A 19618-nucleotide genomic window follows, 5' to 3' on the forward strand; every position below is an offset into this window, starting at 1 on the left:
CTGCATTTCAGCCAGTTGAGAAATACTTCCACACACAGTGGGGTTCTTACCTTCTTTGTCTTTCGGTACTGCAGCCCCCTCTCTAAGTGCCGGATATCTAGATATTCTGGATTTTGAGTGTTTAGATCAGTAACAATATCTGCCCATCTATTGTTAAGGAAGAATAAAGCACAATTTTCTTTAGGTTTAAAATACTTTTAAAAAGTAATGGAACTTTTCACATGAGCAATTTGCTACAACAGTTCCATGGCAATAATTCTTCCATCAGAGGATTACTTCATCTATTAGGTTTTCATAAATCCTCTTTTAAATGACAGTTCTCTTTATCCAACTAATGCCAAGGTTAAAAATGGTTACTCTCCACATGAAATAAAAATATATATCAACCTGTTAAGTGACATCCTGCAGGCTGGTGTGGAAACATTCCATATTTTCTTTTTAATTGGAGTCAAGTACATTTTCAAAAGTTTTCTAAGTTAGTATGCCTTTATCCATAAACAACATGATTGATGGTATAGAAAATCCAAAACAATTACAAATTGCTTTGTATTGCAAATCTGTTACTAGAACTAACAACTGAATTTGATAAAGGTGTAAGATTTAAGGCCTATATAGAAAAATCCATTGTATTTTTGTACACTACCAGAAAATAATTGGGAGATAAAATGTTTTAAAAATCAGTTTATAGGAACAATATTCAATATTGTAATAACCTATAATGGGAAATAATTTAAAAATATATATGTGTATATATATAACTGAATCACATTACTGTACACCTAAAACTCACACAACATTGTAACTCAACTATTACTTCAACTAAATCAATTTACAATAGCATCAAAAAATATAGGAAAAATTTTTAACAAAATATATATATAATTCTATGCTGAGAAATACCATTGCCAGGAGAAATTAAAGCTCTAATTAAGCGGAGATACAGTCTATGTTTATAAAGAGAAAACTCTACATTATTCAGATGTAATGCTCCCCAAATTAAACTATGGATTCTATGGATTCTATTCTAATTAAAATTCCAACAGGCTTTTTAGCAGAAATTGAGAAAAAAGTGGAGAGGGAAGGGTTAACATACTTTTTACAGTGAATAGCAGGATGTTTTCTACTTGATTCTCCAATTAAGATCCAATATTCTACTTCCTGTGGTGTGAGGGGACCCCTGCTAGATATAAAATACATTCACAGTAAGCTTCATAAAGTCATTCACTCTCTTGAAAATATTACTTTAATTATATACTGATAAAACATACACTGAAGTTTATGCAGAAATAGCATTCATTAGTACTAGAATAGAACTGGAGTTAAGGTTTGAACAAAACTCCAGAGGCCATTAAAGAGGAAGCATAAATTAGGTAGGGCTTGATCCCTTGTTACAAAATGTTGTTGTTTACTTGCTAAGTCGTGTCTGACTCTTTTGAGACCCCATGGACTGTACCCCACCAGATTCCTCTGTCCATGGTATTCTCCAGGCAAGAATACTAGAGTGGGTTGCCACTTCCTTCTCCAGGGGATCTTCCCAACCCAGGGATGGAACCTGCCTCTCCTGCATTTCAGGCAGATACTTTACCACGGAGCCACCAGGGAATCCCGAGAAAAGCCTAATAAACCAAACACAATTCTGCAAAAGATTAAGCTACAATGTTTAAAAGGATAGTCTTACTTGATGTAAGGAAAGCAAATCATCAAGTCTTCCAATGTCTAATGAACCAAATATTTCATAAATGCTTTCAACAATATATTTTCCTGGTGAAGTATGCACATAAAATATAAAAATGCTTACCTATATGCTTTATTCGCCTTGACAGGGGTTGCTTCAAAGCCAATTGGACAAAAATAATGATTTTGGCAATGATAGATATAAGCTAACGATTCATCTTTCAATCCATGAGTTAACTTCGACAAGGCCCCAGATGCTACAAAAAAGCAAAAACAAACCAACTGAGGGACCATAAAACACTGTCTATGCTTCATACAAACAATTATACAATACATATGTTGTATATTATATATACAATTATATATATATATATATATATATATATACACACACACAAGTAATTATACAAACAGTTAAGGACTCAAAGGCAGAAAAGACATTACTTGGGACAAATGGACATTGCTGGGGAAAAAATGAATAACTATTGATAGATTTTTTTAAAAAATTAATGTATTTCAATCTTACCCTTTAGACTGAAATTCAGATAAACTGAATAGCAAACTAAATAACTGAAATATGTCCTTGATTACCAAAACCTTCAAATAACACATATGCTTGTCTATAAAAGTTAATACTTGGTATGTATAGCAAGGGTCTCAAGTTCTCTGATTGTATACATCTGTCACTAGAAATTTCTTTCTTTTTTTTTTTTTTGTGCAAAAATCCTGTTACAAAATTTATTCGTGAAAGCATTCAGACACGTTGAGGTTTCGAAAGATGATATGCAGGTTTCACTACAAGGTGCAACAGAAAACCCTACTGGGAGGACGGGCCGGCGGGCGCGGGACACGGGCTGGGCGCGGCTCCAGCCAAAGTGAGACAAGGACGCTTCATCGGGGACAAACTTGAAATAATTTAAAGCTTCATGAGGCGCGATATGTTTCCATTTAAAACACTAAGAAATAGTACCATCGATGAAAACAGGAAAATCAACTTCTAAGTGTACCGAAGGGGTCGTAGGGCACTCAGGAGGAAAAAAATCTGCATTTGCTGAGGTACAAACAGAGGGAGTGTTCCCGAAGAGGGGCATTTAATTATTATTAATGGCAAACCCTGCAGATACAAAATAAAACCCAAATCACTGGTCACATAATTCAAAATTTACATGTAATAAAGGCAAGGCAATAGACTCAAGTTATGGCCTGTCAAATATTTACTCCACTGACGGTATCTACAGAAGCACTTGGCCAATGTGTGCACAGTGATTCCTATGCACGCCGAGAGGGTTTTCCGTAAAAATGACGCTATTTACAAGTCTGTACACTGATCCACCAGAGCGATTTCTCCATCTCCTGGGGTGGGGGTGGGCGGGGCGGGGGAGGTGCTTATCAACGTAAAGCAGGATACCTGAGGTTTCATTTCTTCAGTCGCCTTATCATAATCCCAGATACACATTTCAGGGTTTATTTTTGTTTTCAAAGACACTTTCCTTGATATGTGCACTATGGTTAAAATTAAAAACGAGAATAATAAAATAATCGCTTGGAGGAGCTGGCCTTCCCCACCCCATCCGGAGTCCATCAGGCCCCAGGCCAGCAGGGAAGGGCTGTGGGGCCCTGGACAGGCGACCCTGCGGCGGGAACGGCCCCCCGATGGTGCGCCTCTTCAGCGGAGTCAGCAAAGGCTCTCGTTGAGTTTTGAAAAGGAAGAGGGTGAAGAAGGAAAAAAATAAAAGGAAAAACAAAACCCCAAATGCCAAAGGGATTTCAATGGGATGAAGTTCCTCCACCACTTAGAGAATATCTCTGCAGCCGCTGCACCAGCTGGGCCACCATGGTGTCCGAGATGCCGGGGCAGGCCTCCTCCGCCAGGTAGATGGCCCCGCGCAGCTCCTCGATGGAGCCCAGGTTTCCTCCACACGCCTGGCTCTTCTCCTTCAGCTCTGCAAAGAGCGGAGAAATAATTGTAGATAAACACTGGGAGAAAGGCCTCTTTGGGATGTCTTTCATCTTGTTTCTTTCCAGATCCGACGGCTGGAGAGCTCCGTTCTCCAGACTCTTTGGATCCTTCTCCCGGATCATGAAGATCCAGTCCCCCGAGTCGCTGCCTCCGGAAGCCTGGCCGTCTGTGTCCGTCTCTGTGTCGGAGTCTTCCGAGCTGGAGTCTTCGTGGCTCTGCTCGGCCTTCCACCTCTTGTACCTGTCGATGAGCTCGGTCAAGTAGGATGTTTTCTTTGCGTTGCGGATTATGAACTTGTGCTTCAGTAACTCCTTAGCGGTGGGTCTAAAGCTCGGCTCCTTGTTCAAACAGGCCTCCACGAACTCCTTGAGGGGTTTGCTGTAGTTCCCTTCCAGCGTCGGGGGGTTGTTCTTTGGGATAAGGAATAGGACCTTCATGGGATGCAGCTCGGAATGCGGCGGCTCCCCCTTGGCAAGCTCGATGGCCATGATGCCCAGGGACCAGATGTCCGCCTTTGAGTCGTAGGCTGACTGCTTGATGACTTGAGGCGCCATCCAGAAAGGGGTGCCCACGAAGGTGTTTCTCTTTATCTGGGTGTCTGTCAGCTTGCCCGCCACTCCAAAGTCCGCCAGCTTCACCTCCCCGTGTTCAGAGAGCAGGACGTTGGCAGCTTTAATATCTCTGTGAATTTTCTTCTCCGAATGCAAATAATCAAGTCCTTTCAGTATTTCTCTTAATATAGTAGCAATCTGGGTTTCATCTAAAGGGCCAGGTTCTAAGAGATCCAGTGCAGAGCCCCCGCCAAGATATTCCATTATTATCCACAATTTAGTGTCCTGCATGCCGGGCAGGCCCGACTGCACCGGGGAGTGAGCCATGGCGGTCAGGACGGCCACTTCCTGGGACTGGACGGCCGGGCCGCGGCGATCCGCGCGGGCGACGAGGCCCGCGGGCCACGCGCAGCCCTCCTCGGGCGGCCGGGGGCGGGGGATGGGGGGCCGGCCGGCCGGAGCCCGAGGCCACCCTAGCCCCCCGTGGGTCCTGGGCCGGGCGGCGGGCTCAGGGGCGGACGGCGGACCTCGTCTCCATGCACCGCGCCGGGGAGGGGCTGCGAGGAGCGCGGGGCCTCCCCGCGAGCGGCCGCCGCTGCTGCTGCTGCTACCGCCGCTGCTGCTGGGCTGGAACCCGGCGGCCTGGGCCCGCGCGCTGGCGCCTGGAGCTGGAGTGGGGCGCGCACCGCCGGCCGAGCCCCTAGAAATTTCTAAGTAAGCATGTTTGTTTATAAACTATGTATATTGACTACTAATTTAAAAGATAAACAAAAATAGGAATTTTTAATTAGATTAAAATGTAGATATTCTAATTCATTCTTCCCAGACCACAGAGATCACTCTGTAAAGCTGTCATATGCAAACATCCCAATTTGGAAACCACTGAAGTATATGGACAAATACAAACTCCAAACAATTTCCAAAGATGAAAACTTTCTCCCATTAATACACATTACAATCCTTTCTACAAAAATCACCCAAATTAGAGGAGCGGTTTTCACAAGCCAAGTGGTAAGAACATCTTTATAGAAACTGGCTGGTGAACCACTGCATCCCCTTATAACTGCTTCTCCTTGTTTCTTTCCAGTGGCTGCCTGTATTAGTTACAAAGTAATTTCAAAAGTATTACATAAGAAACCAGTTTTTAACCACCACTCAATACTTAAAGCCATTAACTGAAGTTTCATTAACTTGCATCTCCTGGAAGAAGCTAAATTATTTATGAACAAATAGCCCATTAAGACAGGAAATCCTAAAAATTGTTGAAGTAGACGAAAATTTCCAAGTTATGGCTTTTCTGATGGACTTTCTGGCCACTGAAATAGCTGAAGCCCAAGAACAGCTGGTCAATGGCTGTAACAGAGCCAAGAAGGTGGGAGCCCACCCCCAACCCCCAGAGATACACACAATTTGTGAGTTCCATGGAGACCATAACATTTCTGTCTCAAGCTCTTTCTCCAAGGTTTCAGCTAGGAGATTTTTACTCATAGATTCACCATAGATTTTTACTTCATTATGTGCATTCCTGCATGCAAGGCAATCTTTTCTACCACAATCTCTATTTCATAATGATAAATAAATCTTTCTGCTGTTTTGGGCTGAGTTCCTCAGACAAACTAAAAACCGACACCCAAGGACAGTTCTAAATGAATTCTAAGAACTAAAATTAAGAAGATGATCAGTATTTCATTTCCATAGCTGAACTTGGTTGTAGATATATTCCAGAATAGTAAGCAAATGTAAATAGATTTGGACTCTTCATAAACCCAGTAAATACTAAAGATTCTTACACATATAACTGGCTTAGGAAGAACTCTTGAAATCTTTGTCAGATTGTGAAAATGCCATATAAAAAGTTACCCCAGATAACTAAAACTTCCTGTGAAAGAACTTTATTGTAACTTTTTAATGGAAATCTTTATTTCACACTTCCCTCCTTAAGTCAAATATAATCCAAAACAGCTGATTTCCTTATTGGGATTATGAATAGGAGTCACATTAATGTCTGGAATATATTCAGGGGCAAATGAGATAGAAGTGAAAGTTTGCCATCATTAATATTCATACTATTTCACCTACTACAAATACTCTTAGACTATGTCCTAGTTTTCTAGAGGACACAAGGTGGGTTTTCTTCTATGAAGTAATGATCATGCTACTCAGGTATATCTTTTGTTATTATTTCAAAGTACATGACAACGTTCTGATGGACTTAGATTATTGTTGTTCAGTCACTAAGTCTTGTCCGACTCTTTGCAACTCCATGGACTATAGCCCCCCAGGCTCCTCTGGCCATGGGATTTTCCAGGCAAGAATAATGGAGTGGGTTGCCATTTCCTACTCCAGGGCATCTTCCTGACCCAGGGATCAATCCCAGGTCTCTGGCATGACAAGCAGATTCTTTACCATCTGAGCTACCAGGGAAGTCCTGGATCAGGGCATTACCCTTGCTACTACTCAACTCTGGCGCTGTAGCTGAAAGCAGCCACAGACAGAAACAGCCGTGGGCCGTGTGTAAGCAAATGGATATGTCTATGTGCCAATAAAACTTTATTTATAAAATAAAGTGGGCTGTTGTTTGCTGCGTGCTCATGGGCTGTTGTTTGCTGACCTCTAATTCAGATCAGTAATTTTCAGATTTATTTTGACATGGAACACCTTCTGCAAGGAAAGTTTACATGTCTGGCCAGTTCATAAAAAGGATCAAAGCTGTTACTGTGGCCCAAAAGGAGGTAGGGAATCTACGGGCTCACTCCTCTCCCCTCACCAGCCCTGAAGCACCACCATAGAATTCCCAGGACTCAACTGAGCACAGAATGAAAAATCACTGAGCTTCCTATCAATGGAAGACCACACTCCTGATAAAGAAGCGGGATAGCACCTCTTTAGAAAGGTAACAATGTGTGCGTGCTAAGTCACCTCATTTGTGTCCAACTCTTTGTGACCCCATTGACTGTAGCCCGCCAGGCTCCTCTGTCCACGTGATTGCCCAAGCAAGAATACTGGAGTGGGTTGCCATTTCTTTCTCCAGGAAATCTTCTTGACCCAGGGATCAAATCCACCTCTCCTGCATTGACAGATGCTTCACCACTAGCACCACCAGGGAAGCCCATGGTTACTATTTGTGCTGTGCTTAGTCATTCACTTGTGTCTGATTCTCTGTGGTCCCATGGACTGCGGCCCGCCAGGCTCCTCTGTCCATGGGATTCTCCAGGCAAGAATACTGGAGTGGGTTGCCATGCCCTCCTCCAGGGATCTTCCTGACCCAGGGATCAAACCCATGTCTCTTACATCTCCTGCACTGGCAAGCTTTACCACCAGCACCACCTGGGAAGTCCAGAAAGGCCACAGCAGTAGTTCTCAAACCTGAGCAGGAAGGGCTTGTTAAATAACAGACTGCTGATACCTAACCCCTCGGTGACTGACCCAGTAGGTCTGGAGTGGGGACCGACAATTTGCATGTCTAACACATTACCAGACAATGCTGATATTCATCCAGGGGTCACATCTTGAGAGCCACTGGTCTAAGGTTAACAGGAAATTCTTACTGCACTCAATTCAGGAAGCAAATTAATGAACAGCTACCAACTATTGGGTTAGCCAAAAAGTTCATTCAGGCCTTTCTGTAAGCTGTATCATGACGTTTTCTGTAACAGGAAAACCTGAATTGTTCGGCCAACCCAATATATCAGGAACCATAAGGAAACAAAAGGCAAGGAATGCATAGTACCTCAAGTTGCCCTCGTAGAGAAGATAAAAGAGGTGACTTGGATATAGGGTGGAAAAAATGCAAAAAAAAAAAAAAAAAGGGGTGTAATTCAAAGAAGAAAGAGTACCTTGTGTTTAAGGAATCAAGAAGGGGGTGGCATTCAGGACAGAACAAAATCAAGTGGCAGGATTCTGACAACGCAGAGGAAGGAGCATGTGGAGAAAACCACACTACTGCATGGGAGGGAGATAGTCAGGGAAGAGCACATCATCTGGTCCAGAATGGAGGGCACATAGGCCTCTTGTAGGACACCCCCAGAAATTCAGTGTAAGGTCAGAAAAAGATCACCTTCTGAAATAAAACACATCACTTAGTACATTAAGGCAGTCATCCTAGACAGTGATGCTACCTAGCAGAAGACAAACGAATGCATTACAGATGGAAACTAAATTCAGACTGATGTGGGGTCTAAACCACATCAGGATGTGGAGTCAAGAGGATATCAAGAATCTGAAACTTCAGCGACACAGCAGCCACTGCCAAATGCAGAGCCGTGATGCGGATGATATAGAGAAAGCAGAGCAAAACTACCAGAACGTGCCGGCCCGCTGCCCCGCGAGGAGCAGTGCGCGTCCTGAGCAGCCGTAGAGGAAACGCTGGTGCCTTTGATCCTGTATTTCTCACTCTCAGTTAATATATTGGCATTCTGATATTCTGTGAGCCTGCTGAGTCAGAGTATTCTATAAGAACAGAACTCCAGAGAACTCTAAAAGAACTTATCAAAATGTATTTTTATACCTTCAAAGACAAGAACTGGATTTTGTAATCTAGCAACACAGTATCATCCTGCAAGGTTCTTAGACCCTGGAGTCTTCTAAATTCAACTGGTACATGCAGGACAGCATCAAAAGACCAATCTGCTCTCGCCTGGGATGGTGCAAAGGACTTGACGCTTTCAGCAAGTTACACAGAGACCCCAAAGTAGGAAAGGATATATTAGTGCCACACACGGAAAAGATTTATTTGATCTTGTGTCTAATAAGAACTGGAGAAAACCAGAGGATGAGGAAAACAGAATATAAATGCACAGTCCACTCAAGATGCACTGAGACACTACAGTTAACTGGTAGTTATGTCGGGATAGGGCAAAGGTATCTATTAGAAGAATAAAAACGAAATACAGGAATATTAGTGTAATTTTCAAGCGAGCTGTTAAAAACAAATGAATCCAGATGTTCCTGGCACAAAAGCTGATAACTAAGGGAACCAACAGTTTGACGTTTTACTCTAATAAGTAACAATAATAGGAAGTGAATAATAATAAGTGAACCAATAGTTTGACATTAATGTTGACAACTTATGGCACAAAATTTTGTGAGTCATTACTAAGTACAGCTCTTAAAAAATGCTTCAACTCATATTCACAGTCAAATCTGTTAATTTTTGTTAAAATCCCTGGATTTTGCTTTTATTCCATGAGTGAGGGCTTCCCACGTGGTTCAGTAGGAAAGAATCTGCCTTCCAATTCAAGAGACACAGGTTCAATACCCAGGTCCGGAAGCTCCCCTGGAGAAGGAAATGGCAACCCACTCCAGTATTCTTGCCTGAGAAATCCCACGGACAGTGAAACCTGGCGGGCCACAGTCCATGAGGTTGCAAAGAGTTGGACATGACTGAGCGTGCACAAGCTCAGTTCACATTTCCTGAAGGCCCATAGGAAATGAGCAAATCAGCCAGAGAAGAGGGAGTTCCAAAATCTAAGAAGTGTAGTCACCAGGAAAATGTAAAGCCTGTTGAAGAAAACAGGCCCTTAAAAATAACCTAAGCATGGGACTTCTGTGGTGGTCCAGTGGTTAGGACTCCGAGCTGGCGCTGCAGGGAGCGTGGGCTCAATCTCTGACTGGGGAACTGGAATCCCACATGCTGTGCCACAGGGCACCCCACAAAAAAAATCTAAACAAACAAAAGATACATTTCAAAGTATTTTTTTTAATGCACACTAACAACTGGCCACGGTTTTCACTACTGAATATTCCAGAGACAAACGAGAAAAGCCTATCTCTGCAACTCTGTCTTCTACAATGAGATGGAACAGGAACGACTTCTGCTCGACACAGGTTAACACTCTCCACTCGGAATACAATCAGAAGTCCCAAGGGTCACATGGGTAAGGTCAGAGGGCATCATACATAGAATCAAAGGGTTAGTGAGGGAAGTCCCTATGACCAAGGAGCTGGGCAGACACATTAAAAAGATGCAACATCATATGAGGCTGCACGTCCTAAATGCCAAACAACAGACAAAAATGATCAGCATTACAGAAATTAAGAGAAATCCAAGTGTCAGATATAAGGCAGGGCTTGCTAAGGACCACTGAGCTTTGAAGAGGAAGATCAAGGGGGAAGTTGATCAGTTATCCTTCAGGAAAACACATGTAGAAAAAGACACAGTGATAATTCAAGTTTTGTAATAGGGAAAGTAAAAACAAGAACAAAACTGGGAAAATACAGTATTGAAATTTATTTAAAGAAATTATAGCAACAATTCCTCTCCTCCCATCAAAAAAAAAAAAAGGAGGGATGGAGAGAAGAGCCTATCCCTCGAAGGAAAAACACTGATGTGTGTTGCAAAGTCTATCCTCACTTAGTTTTTCATTGCCTGATCAATTACTTAGAGAGGCTATGTTGATAGCCACCATGGAAACAGGAAAAATTATTAACATTATTAAAAAATTATTAACATTTAAGGCTCCCCTTTCCATGGAGTAAGGAAAGGAGAGCGAAGTTGCTCAGTTGTGTCCGACTTTTTTGTGACCCCATGGACTGCAGCCTACCAGGCTCCTCTGTCCATGGAATTTTCCAGGCAAGAACACTGGAGTGGGTTGCCATGTCCTCTTCCAGGGCATCTTCCTGATCCAGGGATCAAACCTGGGTTGCCCGCATGGCAGGCAGATGCTTTACCGTCTGAGCCTGACCAGGGAGGCTCCATGGAGAAAGGCCCCCTGCCACTGCACAGAGCTCAGTCAGTAAGAATAAAATTAACATTGATTGAGTCCTTACTCTGTCAGGCAAGGGGCTAAGTATATTACAAATACGTCTCCTTTTATCTTCACAGTGACCCTGTGGGGTGAAAATATGGAGACAAGGTCCACACTGGCTCAGTAAGATAACAGTCTACACTGGCTCAGTGAGGGAGAGTTTAAGCACCTTGTTCAGATCACAGAACCAGTATGTGCAGAAATCACTATGCGGACTCCAAGTCTGCCTGCCTCAAAAGCAGCTGGATACGCCTGCGAAAAGGCAACAGAAATAGACCCTGTTTATTTACCGTTACTCTGTGTTCAGTCCTTGAGCTTGGTAAACCAGGTACTCTCTCTGCTGACAAAGCCTCTGCTTGAGCAGACTTCAGTTTGATTTCGGATGCACGCAGCAGTAAGCGGCAGCTTGCAGCAAGCAGCAGCGAGTGCTAGCTGGAAGCAGGGGCTCTAACCACTGGGTCACAGGAGCCAGCAGTTAGGGCTAAGGTTCCTAGCCTTGCCTGCCTCGTCAGGAACAAATTCAGGCGACCAGGCAGAAGATAAAGAGTAAAGTAAAAAGTTTATTGAAAGGAAAAGTACATGCGGAAAGGCACATGGGCGAACTCAGAGAGACAGTGGTGCCTTTGGGAAGTTTAAATCCTTTAGAAAGAAGCAGTTTTCCAGATCTAGACCTTACTTCAGGCCAATCACCTTGCTTTGTCTCCCCCTGGTTAATATGTTTTAGGACCATCCCCTGGGATGTGCACACACACCTTAGCCAAGATAGATCTCGAAGAGAAGGCTTCTGGGAGGAGCACAACTCATTATGGCCTAGAATTATCTTCTGACTTTTGACTCCAAGGAGCTTTCTGCACATGGGTTCAGTTCAGTTCAGTCGCTCAGTCGTGTCCGACTCTTTGCGACCCCATGAATCGCAGCATGCCAGGCCTCCCTGTCCATCACCAACTCCCGGAGTTCACTCAGACTCACGTCCATCGAGTCAGTGATGCCATCCAGCCATCTCATCCTCTGTCGTCCCCTTCTCCTGCTGCCCCCAATCCCTCCCAGCATCAGAGCCTTTTCCAATGAGTCAACTCTTCACATGAGGTGGCCAAAGTACTGGAGTTTCAGCTTTAGCATCATTCCTTTCAAAGAAATCCCAGGCTGATCTCCTTCAGATGGACTGGTTGGATCTCCTTGCAGTCCAAGGGACTCTCAAGAGTCTTCTCCAACACCACAGTTCAAAAGCATCAATTCTTCGGCGCTCAGCCTTCTTCACAGTCCAACTCTCACATCCATACATGACCACAAGAAAAACCATAGCCTTGACTAGACGGACCTTTGTTGGCAAAGTAATGTTTCTGCTTTTGAATATGCTATCTAGCTTGGTCATAACTTTCCTTCCAAGGAGTAAGCGTCTTTTAATTTCATGGCTGCAATCACAATCTGCAGTGATTTTGGAGCCCAAAAAAATAAAGTCTGACACTGTTTCCACTGTTTCCCCATCTATTTGCCATGAAGTGGTGTGACCGGATGCCATGATCTTCGTTTTCTGAATGTTGAGCTTTAAGCCAACTTTTTCACTCTCCACTTTCACTTTCATCAAGAGGCTTTTTAGTTCTTCTTCACTTTCTGCCATAAGGGTGGTGTCATCTGCATACGTGAGGTTATCTCCCGGCAATCTTGATTCCAGCTTGTGCTTCTTCCAGCCCAGCGTTTCTCATGATGTACTCTGCATAGAAGTTAAATAAGCAGGGTGACAATATACAGCCTTGACATACTCCTTTTCCTATTTGGAACCAGTCTGTTGTTCCATGTCCAGTTCTAACTGTTGCTTCCTGACCTGCATATAGATTTCTCAAAAGACAGATCAGGTGGTCTGGTATTCCCATCTCTTTCAGAATTTTCTACAGTTTATTGTGATCCACACAGTCAAAGGCTTTGGCATAGTCAATAAAGCAGAAATAGATGTTTTTCTGGAATTCTCTTGCTTTTTCCATGATCCAGCGGATGTTGGCAATTTGATCTCTGGTTCCTCTACCTTTTCTAAAACCAGCTTGAACACCAGGAAGTTCATGGTTCACATATTGCTGAAGCCTGGGTAGTGTCTCCCTTATCAGACAGAGTTTTTTCCTTTCTTTGTCCTGGCCATGATTATGCCCTTGAGGTAAGGGACAAAGACTGGCTGTTTATCCTGTTTCTTGTTGGGTGTAAACTCCTCAACGGGCGCCCAGCTGTCTCTGATGTCAAGAAATGAAAATGAGTATACTACCCAAAGCAATTTATAGATTCAATGCAATCCCTATCAAGCTACCAATGGTATTCTTCACAGAGCTAGAACAAATAATTTCACAATTCGTATGGAAATACAAAAAACCTCGAATAGCCAAAGCTATCTTGAGAAAGAAGAATGGAACTGGAGGAATCAACCTGCCTGACTTCAGGCTCTACTACAAAGCCACAGTCATCAAGACAGTATGGTACTGGCACAGAGACAGAAATATAGATCAGTGGAACAAAACAGAAAGCCCAGAGATAAATCCACACACATATGGACACCTTATCTTTGACAAAGGAGGCAAGAATATACAATGGATTAAAGACAATCTCTTTAACAAGTGGTGCTGGGAAAACTGGTCAACCACTTGTAAAAGAATGAAACTAGAACACTTTCTAACACCATACACAAAAATAAACTCAAAATGGATTAAAGATCTCAACGTAAGACCAGAAACTATAAAACTCCTAGAGGAGAACATAGGCAAAACACTCTCCGACATACATCACAGCAGGATCCTCTATGACCCGCCTCCCAGAATACTGGAAATAAAAGCAAAAATAAACAAATGGGACCTAATTAAACTTAAAAGCTTCTGCACATCAAAGGAAACTATAAGCAAGGTCAAAAGACAGCCTTCAGAATGGGAGAAAATAATAGCAAATGAAGCAACTGACAAACAACTAATCTCAAAAATATACAAGCAACTCCTACAGCTCAACTCCAGAAAAATAAATGACCCAATAAAAAAATGGGCCAAAGAACTAAATAGACATTTCTCCAAAGAAGACATACAGATGGCTAACAAACACATGAAAAGATGCTCAACATCACTCATTATCAGAGAAATGCAAATCAAAACCACTATGAGGTACCATTTCACACCAGTCAGAATGGCTGCGATCCAAAAGTCTACAAGCAATAAATGCTGGAGAGGGTGTGGAGGAAAGGGAACCCTCTTACACTGTTGGTGGGAATGCAAACTAGTACAGCCACTATGGAGAACAGTGTGGAGATTCCTTAAAAAACTGGAAATAGAACTGCCTTATGATCCAGCAATCCCACTGCTGGGCATACACACTGAGGAAACCAGAATTGAAAGAGACACGTGTACCCCAATGTTCATCGCAGCACTGTTTATAATAGCCAGGACATGGAAGCAACCTAGATGTCCAAGAGCAGATGCATGGATAAGAAAGCTGTGGTAGATATACACAATGAAGTAATACTCAGCCATTAAAAAGAATACATTTGAATCAGTTCTAATGAGGTGGATGAAACTGGAGCCTATTATACAGGGTGAGGTAAGCCAGAAAGAAAAACACAAATACAGTATACTAACGCATATACATGGAATTTAGAAAGATGGTAACAATAATCCTGTATGCGAGACAGCAAAAGAGACACTGAGGTATAGAACAGTCTTTTGGACTCTGTGGGAGAGGGAGAGGGTGGGATGATTTGGGAGAATGGCATTGAAACATGTATAATATCATATATGAAATGAGTCGCCAGTCCAGGTTCAATGCACGATACTGGATGCTTGGGGCTGGTGCACTGGGACGACCCAGAGGGATGGTATGGGGAGGGAGGAGGGTTCAGGATGGGGAACACATGTATACCGTGGCGGATTCATGTTGATATATGGCAAAACCAATACAATATTGTAAAGTTAAAAAATAAAATAAAATTTAAAAATGAAAAAAAAAGAAATGCAAAGAGGAGGCTGACTGTAAATTCCCCAACTTGGAGCCCACATATATCCTACCTCAAGTAAGGCATCACTGAGCCTTCTCAGCTAGGCTTGGACCTTGGGATTCTGTGTCCATTCTGGCTGAATCCAGTTTTAGCGAAAATTCTGCCAAAGTCACTTGAGAGAATCCCCCACCCGGATACCAGATCAAGGTCCTTATCCTTCACTCTTAAAGCCCAACCCTTAGACTGCCTGAGATAAGACCTGTTAGACTGGTTCAGCAAGGACCCTTGATGTCTCTTCTTAATAACCTTCCATCCATGGAACCCTCGCTTTGAGAGTTGGTTTGTTGTTTCAGGTTGAACCCGATTGCTCTCCATGACCCAGTTCCCCATTACAACAGTCTTCAATAGTCTTCCTTACCCTTTTGGCAAGTGTCGGAAGAACATTTTCTCTAACACTGTGTTGCAGGTTTCTGATCATAAATTCAAAAGGTGATTGTGAAATTTTAAAAATGGAAATGTTCAAATAATTCAAATTATTTAACTAGCACATAACTAACACAATCCTTCGAATCGGCTGCATTATTCTCTGTAACAACCAAGATCCTTTTATAACAGAACTGTGTCACTTTCACAGTTCATTGTCCTGTTGTTATATATTTTTATGCCACTCTAACAACAAATATTCTAAAATCCTTGCATTCCCTTTCAGAAAGAGGAAGTGCAAATTCCATGCTGCTTCCTGAAAGGATTTTAGTAGCAGCAAGCTCTCTCTCTCCCTCTCTCTCACACACACACCCCATGGGCCCAAAAAACACACCGTGCTAAAGCAGTGTTTATGACATGCCATAAAATTTTAAAAGTTCTACATTCAAAGAGGGAAAGAACTAAAAAATATTAAGCTGTACATTGAAAAGTACCCTATATTAATATTATCTATTATGATTTCCTCTTAGATAGAGTGATAGACTGTATTTTGAGTTTACAGCATATCCCATGAATCAAAACCAATCTTTGAGATAAATCCTAAAGCATATACCTGTGTGTGTGTGTGTGTGTGTGTGTGTATGGGTGTGTGTAAATCTTCTATGTATTTACTTAGTGTGTGTGTGTGTAAATCTTCTATGTATTTACTTACCAGTTTCTCCAGCTGTTTTATTCTTCCCATGAGGCTTATATAGAACATATGAGCATCCTTTTACACGGAAGTGGTCGTTAATTTGTCTAAACCACCTGAAAAATAACAAGAACACTCACTCATAGCAACAATTCCAAAGAAAGTGCTATTCCAATTTCAGTAAAACTCGGGCAGAGCCCAAGCCTGGCATATCTATCAGAAGTTGGGTTTGAACAGTCAGATACATGGTTTACTATCAATGCACACCTACAGAATTATTATTTTGCAGAACTAGAAATAAGGTCTTCCTCTAAACACAGGTTTCATACCTCATAAGTGTCGTATTTCCAGTGAAGGGGCCGAACCTAATATCTTCAAATGGAGGCTGAAAGCCCAAAATATGTAAAGCTTCTTCCTGGCTGATGGGTGGAAGACTACAAAAGAAATACGGCTTTTCATTTGACAATTTCCATCATATGCAAATGCAACCTGTCTCAATGTTACTGTCTCATTTGCAAACAGTTTTATTAACATTTTAAATTTTTATCTTATCAAAAACAATGCCTACATTTATTTTTAGCTAAAAGGTTTCCAACAAAATATGGCAGTTTTCCCCCAATTTCTAAAAAATCTGTTCTTAAAAATCTCCCATTATAGGGACTTCCCTGGCAGTCCAGTGGTTAAGAATCCACCTGCAATGCAGGGGATGTGGGTTCGATCCCTGGTCAGGGAACTAAGATCCCACATTCTGCAGGACAACTAAGTCTGTGCATCGCAACTAAGACCCGATGCAATCAATCAATAAATACATTTTTTAAAGAATATTTTTAAAAATCTTTCATTATTCCATATTTCAAAATCTTCCATCATAGCAAAAGCAACACCAAAGAACTTCTGAATTTGGAGTTTAGAGATAGCTTATCAAACTTACTTTCCAGCTCCCATTGTGCTATACAAGAAATTCCAACAAGAAACTAATGAGGAGATGCCACAAGAAGTCTTATATTGCGGTCGGCTTATGCAGTACCTGAAAAAGTAAAAGACTGTTTTCTTCACTTGAATAAACACAAAATACGCATATAAAAACAGAACACTCATGGCAACTGAGCATGTGAGCATAATGAAAACTTTGATCATTCAAACCAATGTTAAATATTCATTCATTTAAAGTATTTTCATATTTGTTAAACACATTATAAATGCATAACTGGCTCAAATGGTAAAGAACACTCCGGGCAGTGCAGCAGCTCAGGAGATGCACGTTCAGTCCCTGGGTCGGGAAGATCTGGCAGAGGAAATGGTAACCCGCTCCAGTATCCTTGCCTGGAAAATCGCATGGACAGAGAGGCCTGAAGGGCTTTAGTCCATAGAGTTGCAAAGAGTGCGACATGACTGAGCATGCATGCATTGTAAATGCATAACAATAAATCATGCTTTTTAAGAATGATGGCTAAGTATGACTAGTTAAACTGAATGTTACCCAAATGAATGGAAAAAATTACAGATATATAAATTTAGATGCCAGCTCCTAAAATTTCAATGCAAACTCCTAGTTGAGCTACGTGTATGACTGTTAGCAACTTTAGCTGTAAGAATTCTTTATATTGTCTGGATATCAATCCCCTATCAGATACATGATCTGCAAACGTCTTCCCCCAGCTTGTAGGCTCCCTTTTCACTTTGTTGATTGTTTCCTTTGGTGCACAGCAATGTTTAAGTTTGACGTAGTCCCATTTGTCTATTTTTGCTTTTGCTACCTGTGCTTTTCGTGTCATACTCCAGAAATCACTGCCAAATCCAAAGTCATGAAGATCGTCCCCTATGTTCTAGGATCTTATAGCTTTAGGTCTTACATTTAGGTCTTTAACCAATTTTGAGTTAATTTTTGTGTATGATGTGAAGTAAGGGTCCAGTTTCATTCTTTTTCACATGGATATCACAGCACTCTTTTCCAAAGAGACTGTCCTTTCCCCATCTTGTGGTCTCGACACCTTTGCAGAAGATTATTTGCCTATTTGTGTGAATGTTTATTTCTAAGCTCAATTCTGTTCCATTGATCTATGTCTGTGTTTATGCTGGTACCACACCATCTTGGTTATTGTAGCTCTGTAATAAGTTTTGAAATTAGGAAGTGTGTGGCCTGTGCTGCCCTCCTGTAAGCACCACCTTTCCTGTAAATCCCTAGAGGCAGTGTCCTCAGCTGGCATACAGGGGGTAAGATAATCAGGTAGTAATCAGCACAGTGTCTTCCCCTGCAATCCTCCCTGCATTTCTGTAGTGCTGACCTGGACCTCCTGAAAGAACTCAGATTCTTCCCCTCTCAATCCACGGCTCATAACCCTAGATTTAACAGAGTCACCAAATGGTTCGGGGCTGTCACCTGAAATGTAGAGCAACCTGCATTGTTCGAGGCCAGCAGTAGTCTATGAGGTCTCAGTATCTCCTCTCTGTTAATACAGAATGTATGGGATCTGATGACTATGTATTAGAGCTGATGGTTTGGGGATGTTGCTATTTCTTTGTTTCAGGGAAGATAGAGGATTTCCTGTTTTTCATTTTCTTGTTATTGTTTTCATGGGTTTGAGGGAAGGAGTGGAGTAAAAAGACCTTACTCTCATGGTTCAATCTCCCTCCTCCATCTTATACACTAAATCCTTAAGATCAAGCTTAGGGACTGTTAAGATTTTTCATACTTCTTCATCAGTCCAAACTTGTTTACCAGTCTTGTTCATGACCAGCTTAAAACTTTTACTGACATTCTGTGGGTCTTTCCATTCCATCTCTAACCTTGTAACATTCTCCAGGAAATACACTTGTCATCCAGGTAATTTTTCCCCTTAGATTATTTCTCACATCTATCTTTCCTCATCCAAATCTTTATGGCCTTACATGTTACACTATTAAGAATAATTACTCATATATGTGGTTATAACAAATCCTAAGTCAAAAGGATTCAGAACAAAATGCATAAAACCTCACTCCAAAGAAACTAAAATTAATGTTTTTTATCTGTGTCACTTCTTCAATACAGTCTACCAGTTTAGCTTTGTAAAATATGCTTTTGTTAAGAAAGCATCAGTGGATTATCTCTACCCCGGAAAAAAGTTCGAAATCCTTAACCTGACATCCAGGCAATAGACTTTGAAAGGTGTTATAAAGAAAGAACAAAGACTCTGGAGTCCAATTCTCTTCAGTTTCAATCATGTATTTGCCATGTGATCTTGGGTAAGTTTCTTAGCTGCTCTGAACCTCACTTCAGACAGACCAGTCTACTCCTCATTACCAACCTGCCAGACACTTTCCTACCATCCATTCAAAGACCTTTAGACCCTCTACCCCCTCGTTTTCCTTTCTTAAGCCCCAGCTTCTCAGTGAAGCATTTCAGTGATCATCACCTCCTCTCAGGTTGGTTGTTTATTCCCACCTACCATCTGACCAAGTTCCTGAGATATTTTACATTTTTGTCTCTTCTCAACTAGATTGGAGAATAAAGCCCTGTTTTCTGCCTCTCTGTACTCAGCCCACAGCAAAGCATCTAATATTTATAGAAATATTTATAGAATAAGAGAAAGAAATCTAATATTTCTAAAACATCACACAAAAGAATTTTTAAAACCT

General features: G+C 41.8%; 1 protein-coding gene and 1 pseudogene across 2 annotated transcripts in view; both read right to left on the minus strand.

Moving 5' to 3' along the window:
* The window catches only part of BIVM (basic, immunoglobulin-like variable motif containing), a 69787-nt gene that overhangs the window by 34638 nt on the left and 15531 nt on the right, over positions 1–19618 (minus strand). For both annotated transcript variants that reach the window (XM_070380763.1, XM_070380762.1), the window contains 6 exons: positions 16932–17027; positions 16330–16434; positions 16022–16116; positions 1799–1931; positions 1094–1180; positions 51–147 (listed from right to left, as the gene is read on the minus strand). In XM_070380763.1, coding sequence (XP_070236864.1) covers positions 51–147; positions 1094–1180; positions 1799–1931; positions 16022–16116; positions 16330–16434; positions 16932–17027 — 613 coding nt within the window. The remainder of the gene's footprint in view (positions 1–50; positions 148–1093; positions 1181–1798; positions 1932–16021; positions 16117–16329; positions 16435–16931; positions 17028–19618) is intronic.
* LOC102288109 (serine/threonine-protein kinase 24 pseudogene) lies at positions 2384–4865 on the minus strand (annotated as a pseudogene).

Source organism: Bos mutus, chromosome 12 (genome assembly GCF_027580195.1).
Source record: "Bos mutus isolate GX-2022 chromosome 12, NWIPB_WYAK_1.1, whole genome shotgun sequence".
Taxonomy (NCBI): domain Eukaryota; kingdom Metazoa; phylum Chordata; class Mammalia; order Artiodactyla; family Bovidae; genus Bos; species Bos mutus.